Source organism: Glycine max, chromosome 10, assembly GCF_000004515.6.
Source record: "Glycine max cultivar Williams 82 chromosome 10, Glycine_max_v4.0, whole genome shotgun sequence".
NCBI classification, from domain to species: domain Eukaryota; kingdom Viridiplantae; phylum Streptophyta; class Magnoliopsida; order Fabales; family Fabaceae; genus Glycine; species Glycine max.
In genome coordinates this window covers 39380674-39398410 of record NC_038246.2, presented here as the reverse complement: position 1 = coordinate 39398410, position 17737 = coordinate 39380674, and the positions used below count along the sequence as shown (strand labels likewise).

Sequence of the window (17737 nt, the reverse complement as noted above, 5' to 3'; positions counted from 1 at the left end):
TCGTTTTCCTTTGCTGTGCGGTAGGCTTCGGAAAAGTGTTGTGGTAGCTTTTAAAAGAAAAATATAAGGAGAGGTGAAAAGTGGTTTTCATTGTAGTCCATTCATTTTTGGCCATCTCAAGTCTTTTTCAGGTTCAGGTTTTTCAGATAATCATCCAACTTCCTTCAGTTTTGCCATTTTGAAATTAATGTCAAAAACAGGTGCACTGGTTGTATCTAGATGTTGACTCTCCCCCTGTCGATGCGTGAGACAGATTTGGATTGTTCTAGGAACTACAAGAAAACAATTTAATATTGATGATAATGACTTCTTAATTGCATTTATTATTAGTTTGGGTTAAATGTTGATTTCGAACACATCATGTTAGATATAATTTTTTAACTACATGAAAATTTATAGGAGAAGGAATCAAGAAGGTATAATAAAATAATAAACTAAGTTTCTCACATAAGTTTAAATCGATTTATAAATTTTAAGTTTTAGAAAAATTAGATAAGAGAATTTTTACTTTTCATTTTAGCTTAAGCTTATATCCTCTTTTTCTCCATAATTATTCTTTATAAAAGATATTTATGTTTTAAATGTGGTTAGATATCATAAGTGGGCAGCTTTTTCTAAGAAAATTTGAACCTTAATTTCCAGTCTTGTAAGAGATTAATTTTTTTTATTGGACCAAATGTCATTGTTAAAAGAGGTAAAAATAAGTTAGACTCTCAACTCTTTGACCTAATCCATTTAAGGCCTAATATAGTTTACCCTATTCAGCAAAAAAAGCTGTTATTAAGTTTTTTTTATAAAAAAAAACATTTTTTAGTTAAGTAGACTATAATTGTGGATTTTCAGAAAAGTTTACTAGTGATATGTTTAAAAATAATATTACTTTTAATTAAAAAAATATATTAATACTTAGTATATAATATAATATCATGACTTTAACAACTAAAGTATTATTGTCTATGTTTTAAATTAGTTTTAATATTTATAAAATACAATACGTTTGTGTGGTTTTAACCATTTTTAGTTCGATAAATTCGTTACCCCGTATACGTATGCTTATTGGTTTGTTTCACAACAAGTCTTCGTCCATATATAAATCTATTGTTTTTTTTTAGTGATAGAGCTATATTAGTTTGTAAGTATATTGGGATATTTAGGTAATTATAGATCCATTAATTGATCTATTACAATAAGCTTTTAAACATGCTAACAATTAACAAGCTATATATACCAAATTTATATATGTCAAGCCTAAAAAACAATGTCATTTTTTTGGTAAGGACAATGTTATGACATACTAAGAGGAGACTTGGGTCGTGAAATTATAAAATAAAGCGGGTTAGATTTAGATAAAGTCTAACTTATTTGGACTTACTTCCACTGTTAATTACTAGATAATTTTATATATTTTCATAAAAAGAACATTTTTCTTCTCATGAAATGAATAGTGATCGATATTAGTTTATTTCAAACATTTAGAATGAAAAATTATATTATCAGCAGACTAACTTCAAATTATCATAATCTTGGTCTTAATAGACTAAGGTCGGCTTCATAATTAATGAATAATTAAATTTGAAAGATGAGAAAAGGACTGATCTTATGAAAGTGAATGCTGACAGTAACTTCAAATCTTTTGAAAAAGTATCATAACCCTGATATTAAACGATTGAGGTAAGTTTAATAATTTATTTTGAATAGTGAGAAGAGGGGAAATGGAATGATTGTTGGCAAATTGCGCAACTTAATTAGTTGCATGGCATCCAAAGGTAAAAGTAAAATAAAGATGTAAAAGCTCATCGATGATCAATATCATGTCTTGATTGACGATTCTGTTTGATAATTATTATTATGCTTTTCTCTTTCGCCTTACTTAATTATAATTTCACTTGTATATCCGACACAAAATTATGAGTAAATAAATTACGTAACTTCAATGCTTTTTTAATTATACTCTTATGCAATTGTAAACTGAAACGTATGGTTAATTTTTATTATAAGAGTTTAGTGCTCATCAAAATCATAATGTAAAATAATTTTATATTATTAATTAATTAATTATTAAATAAAATATAAAATAATATTTTAAGAATTTTAATATATATATATATATATATATATATATAATTAAAAAAAATAAAGTCAAATAATCTAGATTGTGAATCATCTAAATTAGAATACCTAAAGATAAAATTAAGTAACAAAATATTTTGAAAACAAAAAAGATTTACCCTATCTAATACTACACTTGAAACATTTTTATAATATTTTTTAACTTTTTTATTTTAACTTAAATATATTTTTTATCCTTTAAATTTATGATCTATCTTTTTTAGTATATCAAATTAAGCCTTCCAAAAAAGTCTATCAAATTAAATTTATATTTTTTAATCTCTCAAATTCGTCCTTTTTAAACTATTTTTTATAGTTAAGATGTATAATTTATGATGATTTTTAAAAGCAAAAATAATTAAAAAAATATTTCATAAATTTGAGAGACTAATAAATACATATTTTAATTTGAGACATTAAAAATATATAAACTCTTAAATTAAAAAAATTAAAAACATATTTCACTCTTTGTTTTATTTTTCACATATTATATATTTTTTCACATATTATTTTGCCTCTTTTTATCCTTTTCCTTTATCATAAACACATTTTGAAGAATTGTATTACACGAAGAGCATTGTCCGAATCACGTTGAGCGTCTAGTGGACGTCAACATTGAAACAAGACAAATTCTATGTCTTCCTCATGCCGAAAGCTGAGAGAGAGTAAGATGGCTTACTTTTTAGGCTTTTGTGGATGTGAGTGATAGATTATATATGCATGTGGCCGAATAAAAGATATCATCGATCAGCATTAATCAGCAGATAAGTTGGTACGTCAATTTAATCATTTGATCATGGCCCTTTTTCTATATATAAACATTTAGATACCTCAAATGGAACACTCTTTGTTCTCTAGAGTTAATTTTTTTAATCTATATAAGAATTAAGCCAAAATTTCATAAATAAGTGATTTAAGTACTCTTTTAGCTGTAATTACTACTTTTCATTTTGATTTCTATAGCTGTGTTTTTTTTTTTCAATTTGGTCCTCTCACCACAAAATCTCTATAACATTATTTGTGCCTTGAATGACGAGTCTCTTTTTTTATCCATGTGATACTAGAGGTTGTTTGGTGTGAACTAGAGGTTCTTGAAATTCTTCTTCATCTTAGGTTATTGAATTTGGTCCACTCCGTTTATAGAAGAAGAAACATTGAAAAACCTAGGTTTTTTAAATTATTCTCCATCATAGTAGTTTTCAAAAAAGCATTTTGGGTGAGTGTTGCATGATGCATTTATCTATTGATCAACTGCACAATGCATATTGTGAACTGCACAAGTTTTTATCGTTTGACTACATAATGTATATTATGTATTGCATAATGCTTACCAAGTTCCACGCCTTTCAGGTTTTCACACAAACTACATTAACGAAGATTTCATAATGATGATGACCAAATTGAAAAAATAATGCAATTACAATAATCACATTGGCATGTTTTAAATTATAAAGACAAAAATAAAAGTAATTATAACTATAAGGAACAAAAAATATTTAAATCTCAATAAGTTGATATAAAACTTAGCTAATGACTTAAAAGGTAAACAAAGCAACACTTAATTTGTACATAGTTTTTATATATGTGATATGAGAATGACATGTTAAATACTTAAATATGTACACATATGTAATATTTATTTATGGTTTAACGTGTGGATACATCCAATGCAAGCATGAGCGTCACCTCCATCCAATAAAAGCATGAGAGGTGAAAAAAATAATCTTCCCCATATAATCAATATATATACATGGATATATATAGTTAAAATTATTTAAGTTAGTTTTACCTTAATCATTAGACTTTCATGGTTAAGTTTCTCTGCTCTCATTCTCTCATTTCTGACCAAATTCCCTCATGCTCTATATTATTTTAGTTAGTTTTACCTTAATCATTAGACTTACATGGTTAAGTTTCTCTGCTCTCATTCTCTCATTTCTGACCAAATTCCCACATACTCTATATATATTTCATTTTTTTAGTTTATTTTAATAAATTGCATGGTAAAAATTATTAAACTAAACACGTATTACATAAGTTTTAATATGATAAAATCTTATTTAATAATTTTTTTAAATTAAATTATTTATACGAGACATTATTTACTGAAAAAATTAGACAAACATTACATATACAGACATTTATTCATCGTTAAAAAGCGTAATGGCATTACTTAAATATAAGTATAAAAATATGTTTAACGTAATTATTATAATTTTAGACATGCTTAATGTTAAATGAAGTATTTATAATAGCTTTATCAGGACTATTTTTTTTTAATACCATTCAAATTTAATTTATTTAATTTTAGTTGTTTTTACTCGTATAAATAAATATGATTCTCCAATCCTGTTATTTTTTTTAGATACACATCGCGTTTTCTATTTTATTTATGACAATACTGAAAGAAGTATTTTCCTTGTATGAAAATGCCTTGGAGCGTTAATTCACATGGTGAGAAGTTTGTAGGAATTTTATTATAAAAAAAGAAGTTAATTAGTAGGAGATTTAAAGGGGAAAAAAAAACTAAAAAGCATGTTGATGTTACTTTGGAAAAGGAATAGATCGATTCAGGAAAAGGGTATGTAACTGGAAGATATACATCATAAAGTGAGCTAATAATACATATCATGGCTAACTTTCTTTTTTTCTCCTAAACAATGGATAGATTTTGAATATAACATAAAGTTGATCTTAATATTTATGTTCAAGAAAGATTATTTCCAATTTGATATTAATGCAAATTATAATTTGAATAAATTATAACAAGCATTTTCAAGTTTTGTGTGATTATACAAACATTTTTTTTTCTTTTTTTTAACCATTACAAACATCTTTCTTATGGGATGATTAGTATAACATATAAGAGATATTAATCTAACGTTTTCAAATATATAAGAGGGTATTAATGTAATATTTTTAAATATAGAAAGAGGTTAATGTATGAATAAAAAAAAAATGATGTTATGTGTAATTTGAGAAAAGCTCAAGAAATATAAGTGTAATTTGCACTTGATGTAGAATTTGTGTTCAATTTTATTATATATTGGTTGGAACTCATTATTTATATTTTATAAAATAAATATTTTCTAATAGATTTTCTTTTTTCTACTGTACCCATCCAGGTCGATCCCCAAATCGACTTGTCAGTTCTTCATTTGCAAATAAATTAATCTCAAAATATTCTTGCAACTTATTTTTTCACCATTTGCACTTGAAATTTGATGATTGTGTACTCTTATAGGTTCTGGACCGATCTCCCAAGACCAATCTCTCTAACTAAGGTCAACTACTCAAAGGAAGACTTTTGAGGTCGATCTCTCTTAGTCCTAATATTTGTAATCGACCTCTCTTAGTATGTGATGATAAATTACATGTAAGAAGCACTCCTATCCTGATATGAGAATAGTCTTTATCTCCTTCAAAATACACAGAACTAACTCTGCATAGTAAAGAAACATTTATTAACATATGTTGAGTATCTACATCTCTTCAGAAATCTTAAAAAAGAAATCACACACTTTTAAATACTCTAGTTAGGTCACCTTAAACCCTAAAGGAAACATATATTGAAACTCCCAACATGTAATAAATCAACAAAACAAAAATATTAATTGGAAATACATTTATTTTAATTAAACAATATTTAAATAAATTCTAAATTTTAATTATAAAACATTAAAAAATAAAATACAATTCAATTTCAACACAATAAAGTAATTATATACAACCAATTTACAAACATAAACATTGTATTAGATTCATGTATATGATGATCATCTCTTGCACTTATTTAGTTATATACTTCGGGTAAAATGTAAAATAATTTATCGGTCAATTTTGAATGTTCATGACTTCATGGCCAGAAACGACCCGGAAATAATTCTATAATAATAAATCACTAGGATTGAATATAGTAATAAACCAAATCATATGGGAGGAATAACATTTGGGAAGTCCTGCGTATGATCGTTGACAACGCCACTACTTGAGCACCGTCCCAGATGTTGAGTGACCAAGAATATAAAAAAGAAGAAAAAAGTGTTCCATTCCATGCATGATCATGCTTTCAATTGTAAATTATTGAATCGATCGGCTTTCATAGAATAGGAGCCAGGCTAAAGAGGAAGACAATTAGCTTAGCTAAAGGAATGAACAACAATTTTTACTAACCATTAAATTAAAGGATGTCAATAATTTTATGAACTACTATGTACTATTTATTTATTAATTTTAAAAGAGAAGTTTCTCTCTTGTGAGAATTCCTATACTTGAAAAAGTAAATATTGTAAGTAGTTATTTCAACATAATAAACTCAAATTATTTAATCAAAAACTTTCAACAAAAAAAGTAATATCATTTTTCATTTAAATCCCTACTACAATTCCTTCATAATATTTTTTTCTTTTAAGTTTTTCCATTTTTATTATTGTTTCGACTCTATCAATAATATAAGTTTTGAAGACACCTAATCCAAAATATGTCAAGTGTGTAATTTGCCTTACTTATAGATCTAGTATGCTTATACAACAGTTCCTAAGAAATAATTTTACCATATTTTATTTTCTTAATTTTTAGGAATAAAATATGATAAGATACGTAATTGCGATACGATTAAGATATAATCAAGTAATATAATTAGGTAAGATATGATCTTTTTAGCTTCAGTAAAGCAAAAAAATAATAATAAAGTAAAATATGATTAAATATAATAAAATATTAATATGATAACGTATAATTATTGGACCCGAGTCATGTTCCTACCCACAATAATAGAAGGAGTATTAGACTCTCAATACCATTAGGATGGTATAATTATCTTTTATTATATATCAGTGTTGATTCACTCGTTTAATTACAACTTTTTTTACTAATTTGGAGTATTTTTTTTTCAAAATTGTTATCCGTTTTCAATCTCGGTTACATAAGAACACCTCATACAGAATTAAAAATGAATCATGTTTTACATGTAGGACTTTCTTATAAAAATAATTTAAAAGTCGTGAATACACATACACATATGATACAACTTCTCACATAAAGTGACTTATGCTTATCGATAATTTTTCAAAATCTACTCCATTTGGTAAAACAGAAAAAAAAACCGTTTAGTTGCCTATGTCACATTTCACTCTATTTTCTCATCTCTTTTTTCTACAAAAGTATTTTTACAGATGCCATATTCCATATTCTGACAGTAGTAGTAGTAGTAACTGTGAAGTGTAGCTGGCTGCGCCGAGCCAATAAAAAGCGGCTCCGTGTCGGTAAAACGTCAGTACAATCAACGTCTTCCATAGAAGTCACTTTCTCTTGGGATGCTACGTGCTCCTCACTTGAAAAAGGCGTGAAATTGAAAATAATATAAAACAATTCACAATATTTCAAGAAAAAGCGTTTTTGTTTTCCACCCCCTCCCCTCCTTTTTTTTTTCCCTCTCTTCTTCTGCAACTCAATAATCGAGGCATTATTAATCGCTCTGTTTTGAAGAAGATCACGATTCACACGCTTATTCCCATTCAATGCATCCACTTTTATCCCAAGCTTGCATGTAAGAAAGAAAAAAAAAAGAACATATCCGATTAACCATATAGGCATATCCGGCTAATTCCATTTTAGCGCATCTTTGATCTCTCTCCGTACCCCGTGTTTAAACGCTGCCGTTTCTTCTCGTTTCCCCGCTATTCTTTCTTCTTTGGAAAAAAAAAAAAGCGACTCATACTTTTTTTTTTCTCTCGCTGCGTGGTACTGCACTACTGGTTTGTTCTTGCTGAATTTTTCGACTTCATGTTCATCCACAAATTAATGCTTTTTTCTTTCTTTCTTTCTTTCTTTTTTCCGTTTTCCAATGTTCGAGTTCAGTTGACTTGACTCGTTGATCTGCCACGACTTGACTCGCTCCCCTCTTCTGCGTCGAATCGAACGGCTCCACTGAAACACTGTCGTTTTAGACGTCGATCTCGGTTTCGGGATAATCATGAGTGAAGCACCTCTTCTCCAAATCGAACCCAAGGAACTCGAATTTATTTGTGAGTGCATTTTCATTTTTCGAATACTTCTATTATTTTGTGCGGCCATGCATGCTGATGCTGATGTCATCGAACCTAACATAATTATGCTGATCAATTGAATAATACGTGCCGTGATTTTTCGCCTTTGTAGTTGAGTTGAAGAAGCAAAGTTCATGCTCGGTTCAATTGACTAATAACACCGACCACTATGTAGCGTTCAAGGTCTGAGCACCTTTCTTTTATGATTACTTGGTGTTAGGAACAGGGTTGGAGAGATTAATCGTTTTATATTTGCAGGTGAAGACGACGTCGCCTAAGAAATATTCAGTGCGTCCAAATGTTGGAGTTCTCGCGCCGAAAGCTACTTGTGAATTCATAGGTATAGCTTCGTCTTATGTGTCTTTGTTTGGTATTTTTCCTTTTTGAGACACTTGATATTACGATTCTATTGTAAATATAGCTTTAGTTAGTTATAATTAGCTGTCATAATACACAGAGAGAAGCTTCAAGAGGAAGCAATAGGGGCGGAAGGAGTAACTTCTGATACCATATCAGATATCAAAGTGAAGAATGAAAACAGATTGAATTAATTGGTGAATGTGCTACAAGAAATGGTTTATATACAAAGGATTCAATAAAAATAGAAAAAGAGTAACTAACTAAGTTCATATCTGTCATAACATTTTGACAGCTAATTATAACTAACTAAAGCTATATTTACAATAGAATCGTAATACTTGACTTGTCATTTATGCATTAGTTAAGCTCTCTTGAGAATAAGTTTAGTCATTGTGGGTTGGATGGTTATGGGAGAAGGTAAGAGGGGGAAAGGTCACAGGTTTGATCTCCTCTACTCACAAAACCAACATTTGCCGATAAAAAAAAATGTGGACTTGTAGTGGATGATTTTGGGATACATGATGGCCTGAATTTGGCACGAAACAGTTTTCTTTGAGTGCATAATGTTGCTTTTCAGTATTAAATTGTTGTGATTGTAGCCAGTAATTTTTTAAGGAATGTAGGTTTTCCAGGAACATTAGTTGAAGATGAATCCACACACGTGGAAATTAATTCTAGCATCTTAGTTTCTGTCACCCCCTCTGTCCCCAAATTCAGTTTTCATTGTTTTTATTTGTCATCAAACAGTTACAATGCAAGCCCAAAGGGAAGCACCTGAAGATATGGTGTGCAAGGACAAGTTCTTAATCCAGAGCACAAAGGTTCATGCTGAAACAACCAGTGAAGATGTTACTTCTAGCTTGGTATGGATATTTGTTAGACTGTGATTTTGTACTCTGGTAGATTTTATATTAGTTTATATTTTTTGACTTATTTGTTTGCTGATGGCAGTTTGTTAAAGATGGAAGTAAATATATAGAAGAAAATAAGCTGAAGGTAACCCTGATCAGCCCACCCAATTCACCAGATCTCTCTCCTATTAATGGAGACTTCAAGAATGGGCTTGACCATGAAAAAGTTCAGATATATAGTAAAGATGAAATCCAATCCCCGGAGCCCATGATCAGAGGACACTTCACTAATGTTCGGCTCTAAGTTCTCTTCTTTCCTCCACTTTTTCTTTCATAGATATTTCAAATCCCTGAGAAAGATACTCTAAGAATTTCTTAGTTACATACTTTAAGGGTTTTGTTGGTTTTTATTTCTGGATTGTTATTTTCATAATTTGAAAGGTGCATCAATATAGAGTTGCAGACTGTCTTCACCTTTCGTGTTTCCACAAGTTCCCTTCTTTTCTGGTGTTGTCATCTTTGATGCTTTTGGTAGTCTTTGTGCATGTGTGGATGATCAACTTTACAATTTCAATTCATACTTTTTACATAAGCCATTCCCATTTTTTGTTCTGTGCCTGGTGTTAGGTTCTAAAAAATCCAGACATGGTTCATGAGGTATTAGAGCTAGAAGAGGATATGGAGTTGAGGCAGGAGTATTATATGGGGCACACTATGAAGCATGTAGGGGATCCAAAAGAAGAAGCAGGGTTGAAAGTGTCAAAAAATGAGTTGAATATGCTAAAGGATGTAGAAGAATTGAAACCACAAAAAAAGTTAGAGGTAGAAGTGTCAGAAGATCTGGATTTGAACAAAGTAAAGAATGCAGAGGAGTGGAAACCAGAGAAAGCAGCAGAGTTGAAAGTGTCAAAAGTTCTGGATTTGAACAAAGTAAAGAATGCAGAGGAGCTGAAACCAGAGAAAGCAGCAGAGTTGAAAGTGTCAAAAGTTCTGGATTTGAACAAAGTAAAGAATGCAGAGGAGCTGAAACCAGAGAAAGCAGCAGAGCTGAAAGTGTCAAAAGTTCTGGATTTGAACAAAGTAAAGAATATAGAGGAGCAGAAACCAGAGAAAGCAGCAGACTTGAATATGTCAAAAGTTCTGGATTTGAACCCAGTAGATGATGTAAAGGAACTGAAGCCAGAAACAGAAACAGTGTTAAAAATGTCAAAAGATCTGGAGTTGAAAATAGTAAAGAGTGTTGAGGAACTGAAGCCAGAAAAAGAAACAGAGTTAAAAATCTCAAAAGATATGGAGTTGGAAACTGTAAAGAATGTTGAGGAACTGAAGCCAGAAAATGAAACAGAGTTAAAAATGTCAAAAGATTGGGAGTGGAGAACAGTAAAGAATGTTGAGGAACTGAAGCCAGAAAAAGAAGCTGAGTTGATAGTTTCAAAAAGTATAGAGGAGGTGAAATTATTAAAAGCTATTGAAGAGATGAAATTAAAGCTAGATGGACTTGAGTCAAAACTAAATGAGGTCAGGCATGCCGCCATTCTTTTACTGTGAAGCTTTTTATCTGCTTGCATATGTGACATGCTTCCTAACAAGTTGCATGTTGAAGCAAATTGCTTTATAAATTTTCCTGCGATGAGATCAAGAGTTTGATTATGAATGCCTTGTCTTGGCACTTTTTTGGCTTATGTTTTCATTTGAGAGGTTTGAAGTATAAAGTATTATTTAGACCTTTTTCAGCTTAGTGAGATATTTATTAGCATACTTGTTTAAATTATATGGCTTCGCAGACTTTTGTATGATTATGACTATTGATGAATATGCTTGATTGTTATGTACATTACTTTTTCCCATCATTTCATTTGATTAAATTGTATACACATGGTTTGAGACAGCCAGGGGCCAAGGCTGCTCTTTTATACGTCTTTTTGTATGTACAGGTTTGCAATATATGGCATGATTAAGTTCCACAATGTTGTATAACTGCTCTTTTTTACATCCTTTTAGGCTTGATTAGTTGACATCCTATAGACTTAATTCTATGAAAATGTTTTCTTTTTATTGCATATAGCAATGAAGCAATTGTGCCTATGGGTTTCCTCATTAAAATTGGGCTTAAAGTAATAGTGGGTCTTGAGTTTTATGCAAATCTGAACTGATTTAACTAAAGTGATGATAATGTTTCTTATTCCTTTGCAGTCTGGAGTAACAATATCTAAGTTAACAGAGGAGAGGATGCTCAGCAACCAAGAGACAAAAATCTTGCAAGAAAAACTAGTAAGCTTGGGAATTACTGTCACTAGTAATTTTTTTGTGGCCATTATTCATTGGTTTTTGTCGTAATCCCTGAGGAGATGCTTAACATAAATTGTCTGTCATTCTAGAATTTGAAGTATTGTCAATTTATAAATGGTGCACGAGAGAAAACGGGGTCGGGGGCACCCTTATATTTTGATTACAATGACAAAATTGAGAAAGTATTAATCAAAATTTTAATTTAGATTGGCAATTTCACTTTTTTTCTTTGTTGGGGATGCGTATAAATGTTGTTTGCTGCTTTTGAATTCTTCCCCATTTACAGGCTTGAACTTGTGCAATTTTGTACTGTTTGGGTTGTGTTATTTTTTTGCAGGCAGATCTTATTAATAAAGGTCCAAGAAAAGTTCAAGTCGGCTTCCCACTTCTATATGTCTGTATGGTGGCACTTATCTGTGTCTTCTTGGGATACCGTTTACACTCTTGATACCTGGCCAATCAATCATCTGCAGGAAGCTACTGACATTTTGAATTTCCTCGAATTTGTTAATAGCAAAAGTTTAGGCATAAATCCACTTTATATCTATGAATGTAATAGTAGGGGATCTGTACACTTGAGGGTCAGTGATATTCGATTTAATCTGTCTAGTCCATAATCATGTAAGTCTCCTGATTTGTATATGCAAAAATTACCCACGTGCACAAGCAAAAGTTGTGTACACATACTTTAGACTGTTCTTCACTTCTCTGTGATCTCTATTCTCTCGATGTTGATCGGTGTTTCTCTGTGGGGTGGCATGAGTGACTACCAGCCGTGATATAGCATGTAGTTTAAATGTTGAAAAAGGTATTCATGATTACTTTATGTTAAAGTGGAATACTTTGATTCTGTCTACCTCTGCACTAATTATTCAAATTTAGGAACCTGTAGTTTATGCACATTCCTGCTAGATTTTTTTTTCCGGACTGTAACATTTTCATCCATTTTTTTTTATAAAAAAATTAGAAGCTAGGTTCAGGTTTTCTATATAAATTTTTCTCACAAGATGGGAACTTGTAATAGTTTGGCACAACTAAAAAATATGTTGCATGTACTTCTTATTTATTGACCATGATTGTTGATTTAGGAGTAGTCCAAACTAGATTGTTTATCCTCCCAGATCATAAAACTGATGCCATGCGGCCGTGCTTTTTTGTTTATAAAGTATTTTTCTAAAGTTAGTTATAGATTTCATACATTTATATTTAATGAATCTATTATATATTATAAGGATCTTATTTATTATAATTCTCTCGTATGTAGAATTTATTTTGATTCAAAAAAGACATAAATTCTTTAATTTTCTCTGTTCCAGTTTATTTCTTTTTTTTTTCTATTATTTTTCTTTCATATTCTTGATGATAATTAGAAGAAAATTTTTTATGACAGAGATAGAACTCTTTGTTTTTTATTAACAAACTTTGGTTATTAAAAGTTTATTAACTTTTTCTAAGTTTATTAGAAGTTTATTAACTTCAAAATTTATTAACTTTTCATATTTGTTAATAGATTTTTTTATTTTATTAAATCAAGTTTAGACCCTTAATTCATATGAGTCATATTATTTTAACACCTAACACTTAATATTGTTTATCTATTAACACCAACAACTCTTTATAATAACCTTTTCCTTCAAAGAAGGTGAATCTTACAAGTTACACTGATTGAAACTTGCGAATAACTGGAAGAAAAAAAACCTGGTCATTATTCCAACTTCCAAGTATATCCCTTCATTTTATCATAAAATTGGATGGCAAGCAAAGAAATTTTTATACTTTCATTGGTTTATTACTTTAATTGTTAGGGACTAAACCAAAAAAAATAAATAGTCATAGTTAATTTGAATAGCAACTATCTCTATATGAAATGTAGTGAAACAGAGACAGTCATCCTCTATAAATGAATGATACCCCACCATCCATTATTTCATTTCCCATATATTTGCATATTTTCCTAAACAAAACACGCGCACACACTCGTTCAACCTGGTTTCCCCGCGAAATGTCTATCAGCAGCGTAACGGTATTGTTTTCCTCTTAAGAAGAATATTCTGCATACGACTTCTACTTAATTAGAAAGTTCGACCAACATATAATTATCTTAAAATATGATGAAGCTTACATTCTTATTAATTAATCAAAATTTATATATTTTAACATGGTGTGCAAACTCCTGTTCCAGTGGGAAGCTGGAATTCGAAGTGGAGTTAGAAGAAACTCAACACCAATTTGTGCTTCAACAACCGCGGAATGGGTGGAAGAAAAGGTGTTTGAGATGGTGAAGGCAAAAGAATTGGGTGCTGACCTTGTAGAGGCTCGGTTGGACTTCTTGAAGGACTTCCATCCTGCTCAACATCATCAATCTCTAATCAATAACCGTCCTTTGCCCATTTTAATCACTTACAGGCATATATATAAATATTTTTGATTCATTAATCTATGCATTTGAATTTGATCGATGCACATATAAAATAAAAAATCGTTTCGATTATATAACGCATGCATGCATGCTTGGCTTGTGTGTGTTTTGGTCTTTGGAAAATTTGGTTGTTTTGGACCAATATGAGAAGGAGGGGAGTCTGATGGTGATGAAAGCCAGCGACAAGATGCTCTACGTCAAGCCATTGAATTGGGGTCTGAGTTTGTTGATGATGATCGAGCTAAAGGTAATTTAATTAACTATGCCATACTGTTTTGTCTAACTAACCCCAATTAAATATGGGATTAAACAACTCACCTCACGTGTCCCAATAAAATTACACATATTTGTTTATATATTTTTATGAACAAAATTTCATGTTTTTTATTAGGCCACGATGTTATTTAATTTCATTTTTACTGGAATATATAGTTAGACCACCTCAATAATAATAAATAGAACGATAATATGGAAAATGTTACTAGTTGTATAAAGTTGCTATTGTTATCCGTACGGATATTATCTAAAAACATTTAATTTTCGTTTATTATCCCTCTAATACAAAATTTTAATATAATTTATTATTTAATATATGTATGTTATTATTGAATATAAAATGGTACTATTATAACTTTTAGGAGTTTAAATATATTTGCCTCTTCAAAAAATATTTTTTAATTAATCCTTTAGTTTTTTTTATAAAATTAATCCTTATGTTCAATACAATATCCTCTCACCAAAGTGTTTTTAAGGACAAAAAATAAATGCTTTCATTTTTTACGCACTAAAAATAAAATAAAAAGTGAATTGATTCAAAAAAATTCATTGTTTTTAATATAGAAAATTTTAAATAATGATAAAAATATTTTTATTTTTTTGTCGCCTTTTATATTTTACAAAAAAAAAATCATTTTTGTCCTAATCTAAAGAAAATATATTTTGTTATTTTCTATATTTGTATTTATTTTAAACTTGAAATTGGTGAATTCACATTGCAATTACAAACTCTGGTTTTATTTTGCGTACGTGATTATATAGGCGTATTGAAGGTGGCTCATGATCCATTGGAGGGAAGAAGCCTGAGAGTGTGAAGATCATTGTGTCTTCACACAACTTGGAAAGAACTCCATCCGTGGAGGAAATAGGTAACCTTGCTGCAAGAATTCAGGCTTCTGGGGCAGATGTGGTCAAGATTGCAACAACTGCCTTTGACAACACTTAAATTTTAAATTTGTTTATGAAAATTTTTAAAAAATGATAAAAAAAAAAACAAGTCATTATTAAAAAAAAAAAACTAAACATGCATATACTAATTCTCTTAACAAAAGGCAAGCAGTTACAATAAATAATGTCAAAGATCTCACTAAGAGCGCTTGTTAATAAAAAAAGGTTAAATTAATCAGTAAGTTTTATATATATATTTTTAAATTAAATAGATTATTATATTTTAAAATTTGTAATTGAGTCTTTAGAGTAAAATTCTGTCTATAAACCATAAAGTTAGACGTGATCTTTTTTATTGCAATTATATATTTTAAAAAGTATAGAGATTTATTTGAAAATCCACGAATAGCTCAAGAACTGTTCTTAATAAATTGAACAATTATAGGTCCCAATGATAGGAATTGCAATGAGTGTGATAAGGTATGCTACTCTGTTTATGGAAATTTCCGATAAAGATATTCTGTCTTCTTTTATTACACTCTGGTATTTATAGCAGATACACATGGGATAATCATGTCAGTCATTGGCTAGCAGAGAATAACAGAAAAGGATAACCGAATTGAGAGTGGGGAATCTAAATTGGTTGCAACGACCTTGCTGATGTTGTGGTGAGCGTATTTTACTTTATGCATAATCACTAAGGTATGTGGATCTCTTCTGTGTCTTCTTAGGCCTGGTTATTAAGGTAGTGTTGCTATCATCACCCCCTTCTTGAAAGTCAACCTTATCCTCAAGGTTGTAAGAAGCACATAAGTCCTCCCATGTCGTGTCCTCAGGAGGCAATCCAACCCATTGTACCAGTGCTAGCTTGGTGGGTGGAGCCGTTGCCATGTCCCATTTCCAATCGAGGATTGACAGAGGTTCGATAATTAGATGATTATCGATGGTCATTGGGGGGGAAAGGAACTTGATCGACCGGGATGGGTCCTTGGTGTGGTTTAGGCAATGACACGTGAAAGACCGAGTGAATACGGGAAGAGGCTGGTAACTTGAGGCGGTATGCGACCTAGCCAATGTGCTCCTCGATCTGAAAAGGGCCATAAATGTGTTTGCTAAGTTTGGAGTATGTTGGAGACAAGGATGTTTGTCGAAATAGGCGAAGATGAACGAACACCCAATCTCCTACAAAAAACTGAACATCGCGACGGAGGAGGTCGGCTTGTAGCTTCATAACAACTTGGGCTTTTGCTAGGCGACGCTGTAAAGTGTTATGCAACGCGGTCTGGGTGGCTAATATGGTGTCCATGGCCTCTATCGATGAAGACCTGAGTAGATAATTGGGAATTGAGGGGGGAAGTTTGCCAAACATCACCTCAAAAGGGGAAAGGTTGGTGGTGGAATGGATTGAGGAGTTGTATGACCATTCCGCCAATGCGAGGAATTTGTGTCAATGGGTAGGTTTGTCATGGACGAAGGCTCTAAGATATTGTTCTAGTATGCAATTCAGAACCTTTGTTTGTTCGTCCATCTGAGGGTGGTAAGAACTGCTCATGCGAAGCTTCGTGTCACTCAAACGAAACAACTCACGCCAAAATGAGCTGATAAACAAGGGGTCTCTGTCCGGGATGAGGCTTTGGGGAAAACCATGCAATTTGCCGATGATGTCGAAGAAGAGAATGACAATCTTGTGTGTCGTATAGTGTGAGGGAAGGGCACCAAAGTAAGCACCTTTAGAGAATCAATCCACCACCACCAAAATAGTGGTAAAGCCGTTTGATAGCGGTAATCCTGAAATAAAGTCCAATGATAAACCTCCTAGGTTAAAGAAAGTGTTGGTAAAGGTTGGAGGAGGCCTGTCGGCTTTTTCGTCTCGTACTTTGTTTGCTGGCATATGAGACACTAAGAAACAAAATGAAGTATGTCAGAACGCATATTGTGCCAAGTAAAATTATCCTACAAGCGATGTAAAGTCTTGGCCACGCCTATGTGGCCCCCAATGGGAGTTTTGTGAAACTCTTCCGACAAAAGAGGTATGAACGAATTGTCCACCGGAGGTCATATCTTTCCATTTAGGAAGATAAGGTCATGGTGGATGGAGAATCCTGGGTGATCCTTCGGTTGTTGTTGGATATTCGCAATTAACTCCTGGAAGGCGGTATTATCTAGCAAGGATTGCCAGAGTTGATCCATTAAAATGAAGTTGGGGACTGACAGGGAAAATAATTGGGTGGTAGGTATTTGTGACAAGGCAGCAGCAATGATGTTACCAGACCCTGCTTTGTATTGGATCGTATAGTCGTAACCCAACAACTTGACGAGGTATATTTGTTGCTTCGAGGTTTGAATCGCCTGAGACATGAGGTCCTTGAGACTCCGATGATTTGTGAGGATTACGAATGGATGGCCCAATGAATAATGTCTCCATTTCCTTACCATCGTGGTTATAGCATGAAGCTCCCAGACATAAGTAGATGATGTTAGAAGAGGCGGGCATAATG

The 17737-nt window shown here is 31.4% G+C and overlaps 2 protein-coding genes across 4 annotated transcripts; both read left to right on the top strand.

The window, feature by feature from the left end:
* The first annotated feature begins 7477 nt into the window (after positions 1 to 7477).
* LOC100783454 (vesicle-associated protein 2-2) lies at positions 7478 to 12347 on the top strand. Of its 3 annotated transcripts, none has more exons than XM_006589093.4 (9): positions 7478 to 7851; positions 7969 to 8135; positions 8269 to 8339; positions 8415 to 8496; positions 9264 to 9379; positions 9468 to 9659; positions 9995 to 10885; positions 11561 to 11638; positions 11994 to 12347. In XM_006589093.4, exons 2-9 carry the CDS (start codon positions 8084 to 8086, stop codon positions 12102 to 12104), a joined length of 1593 nt encoding a protein of 530 aa, XP_006589156.1. In that variant the 5' UTR covers positions 7478 to 7851; positions 7969 to 8083; the 3' UTR covers positions 12105 to 12347. The 3 variants fall into 3 exon arrangements, with proteins under 3 accessions (XP_006589156.1, XP_006589157.1, XP_040861679.1); XM_006589094.4 differs by having other exon boundaries at positions 7485 to 7657; XM_041005745.1 differs by having other exon boundaries at positions 7485 to 7865.
* A 1467-nt stretch (positions 12348 to 13814) lies between these two features.
* LOC100782378 (bifunctional 3-dehydroquinate dehydratase/shikimate dehydrogenase, chloroplastic-like) lies at positions 13815 to 15297 on the top strand. The gene is made up of 3 exons (XM_041006214.1): positions 13815 to 14034; positions 14227 to 14322; positions 15146 to 15297. The coding sequence occupies exons 1-3, from the start codon at positions 13815 to 13817 to the stop codon at positions 15295 to 15297; spliced, it is 468 nt and encodes a 155-aa protein (XP_040862148.1).
* Positions 15298 to 17737: the final 2440 nt, after the last annotated feature.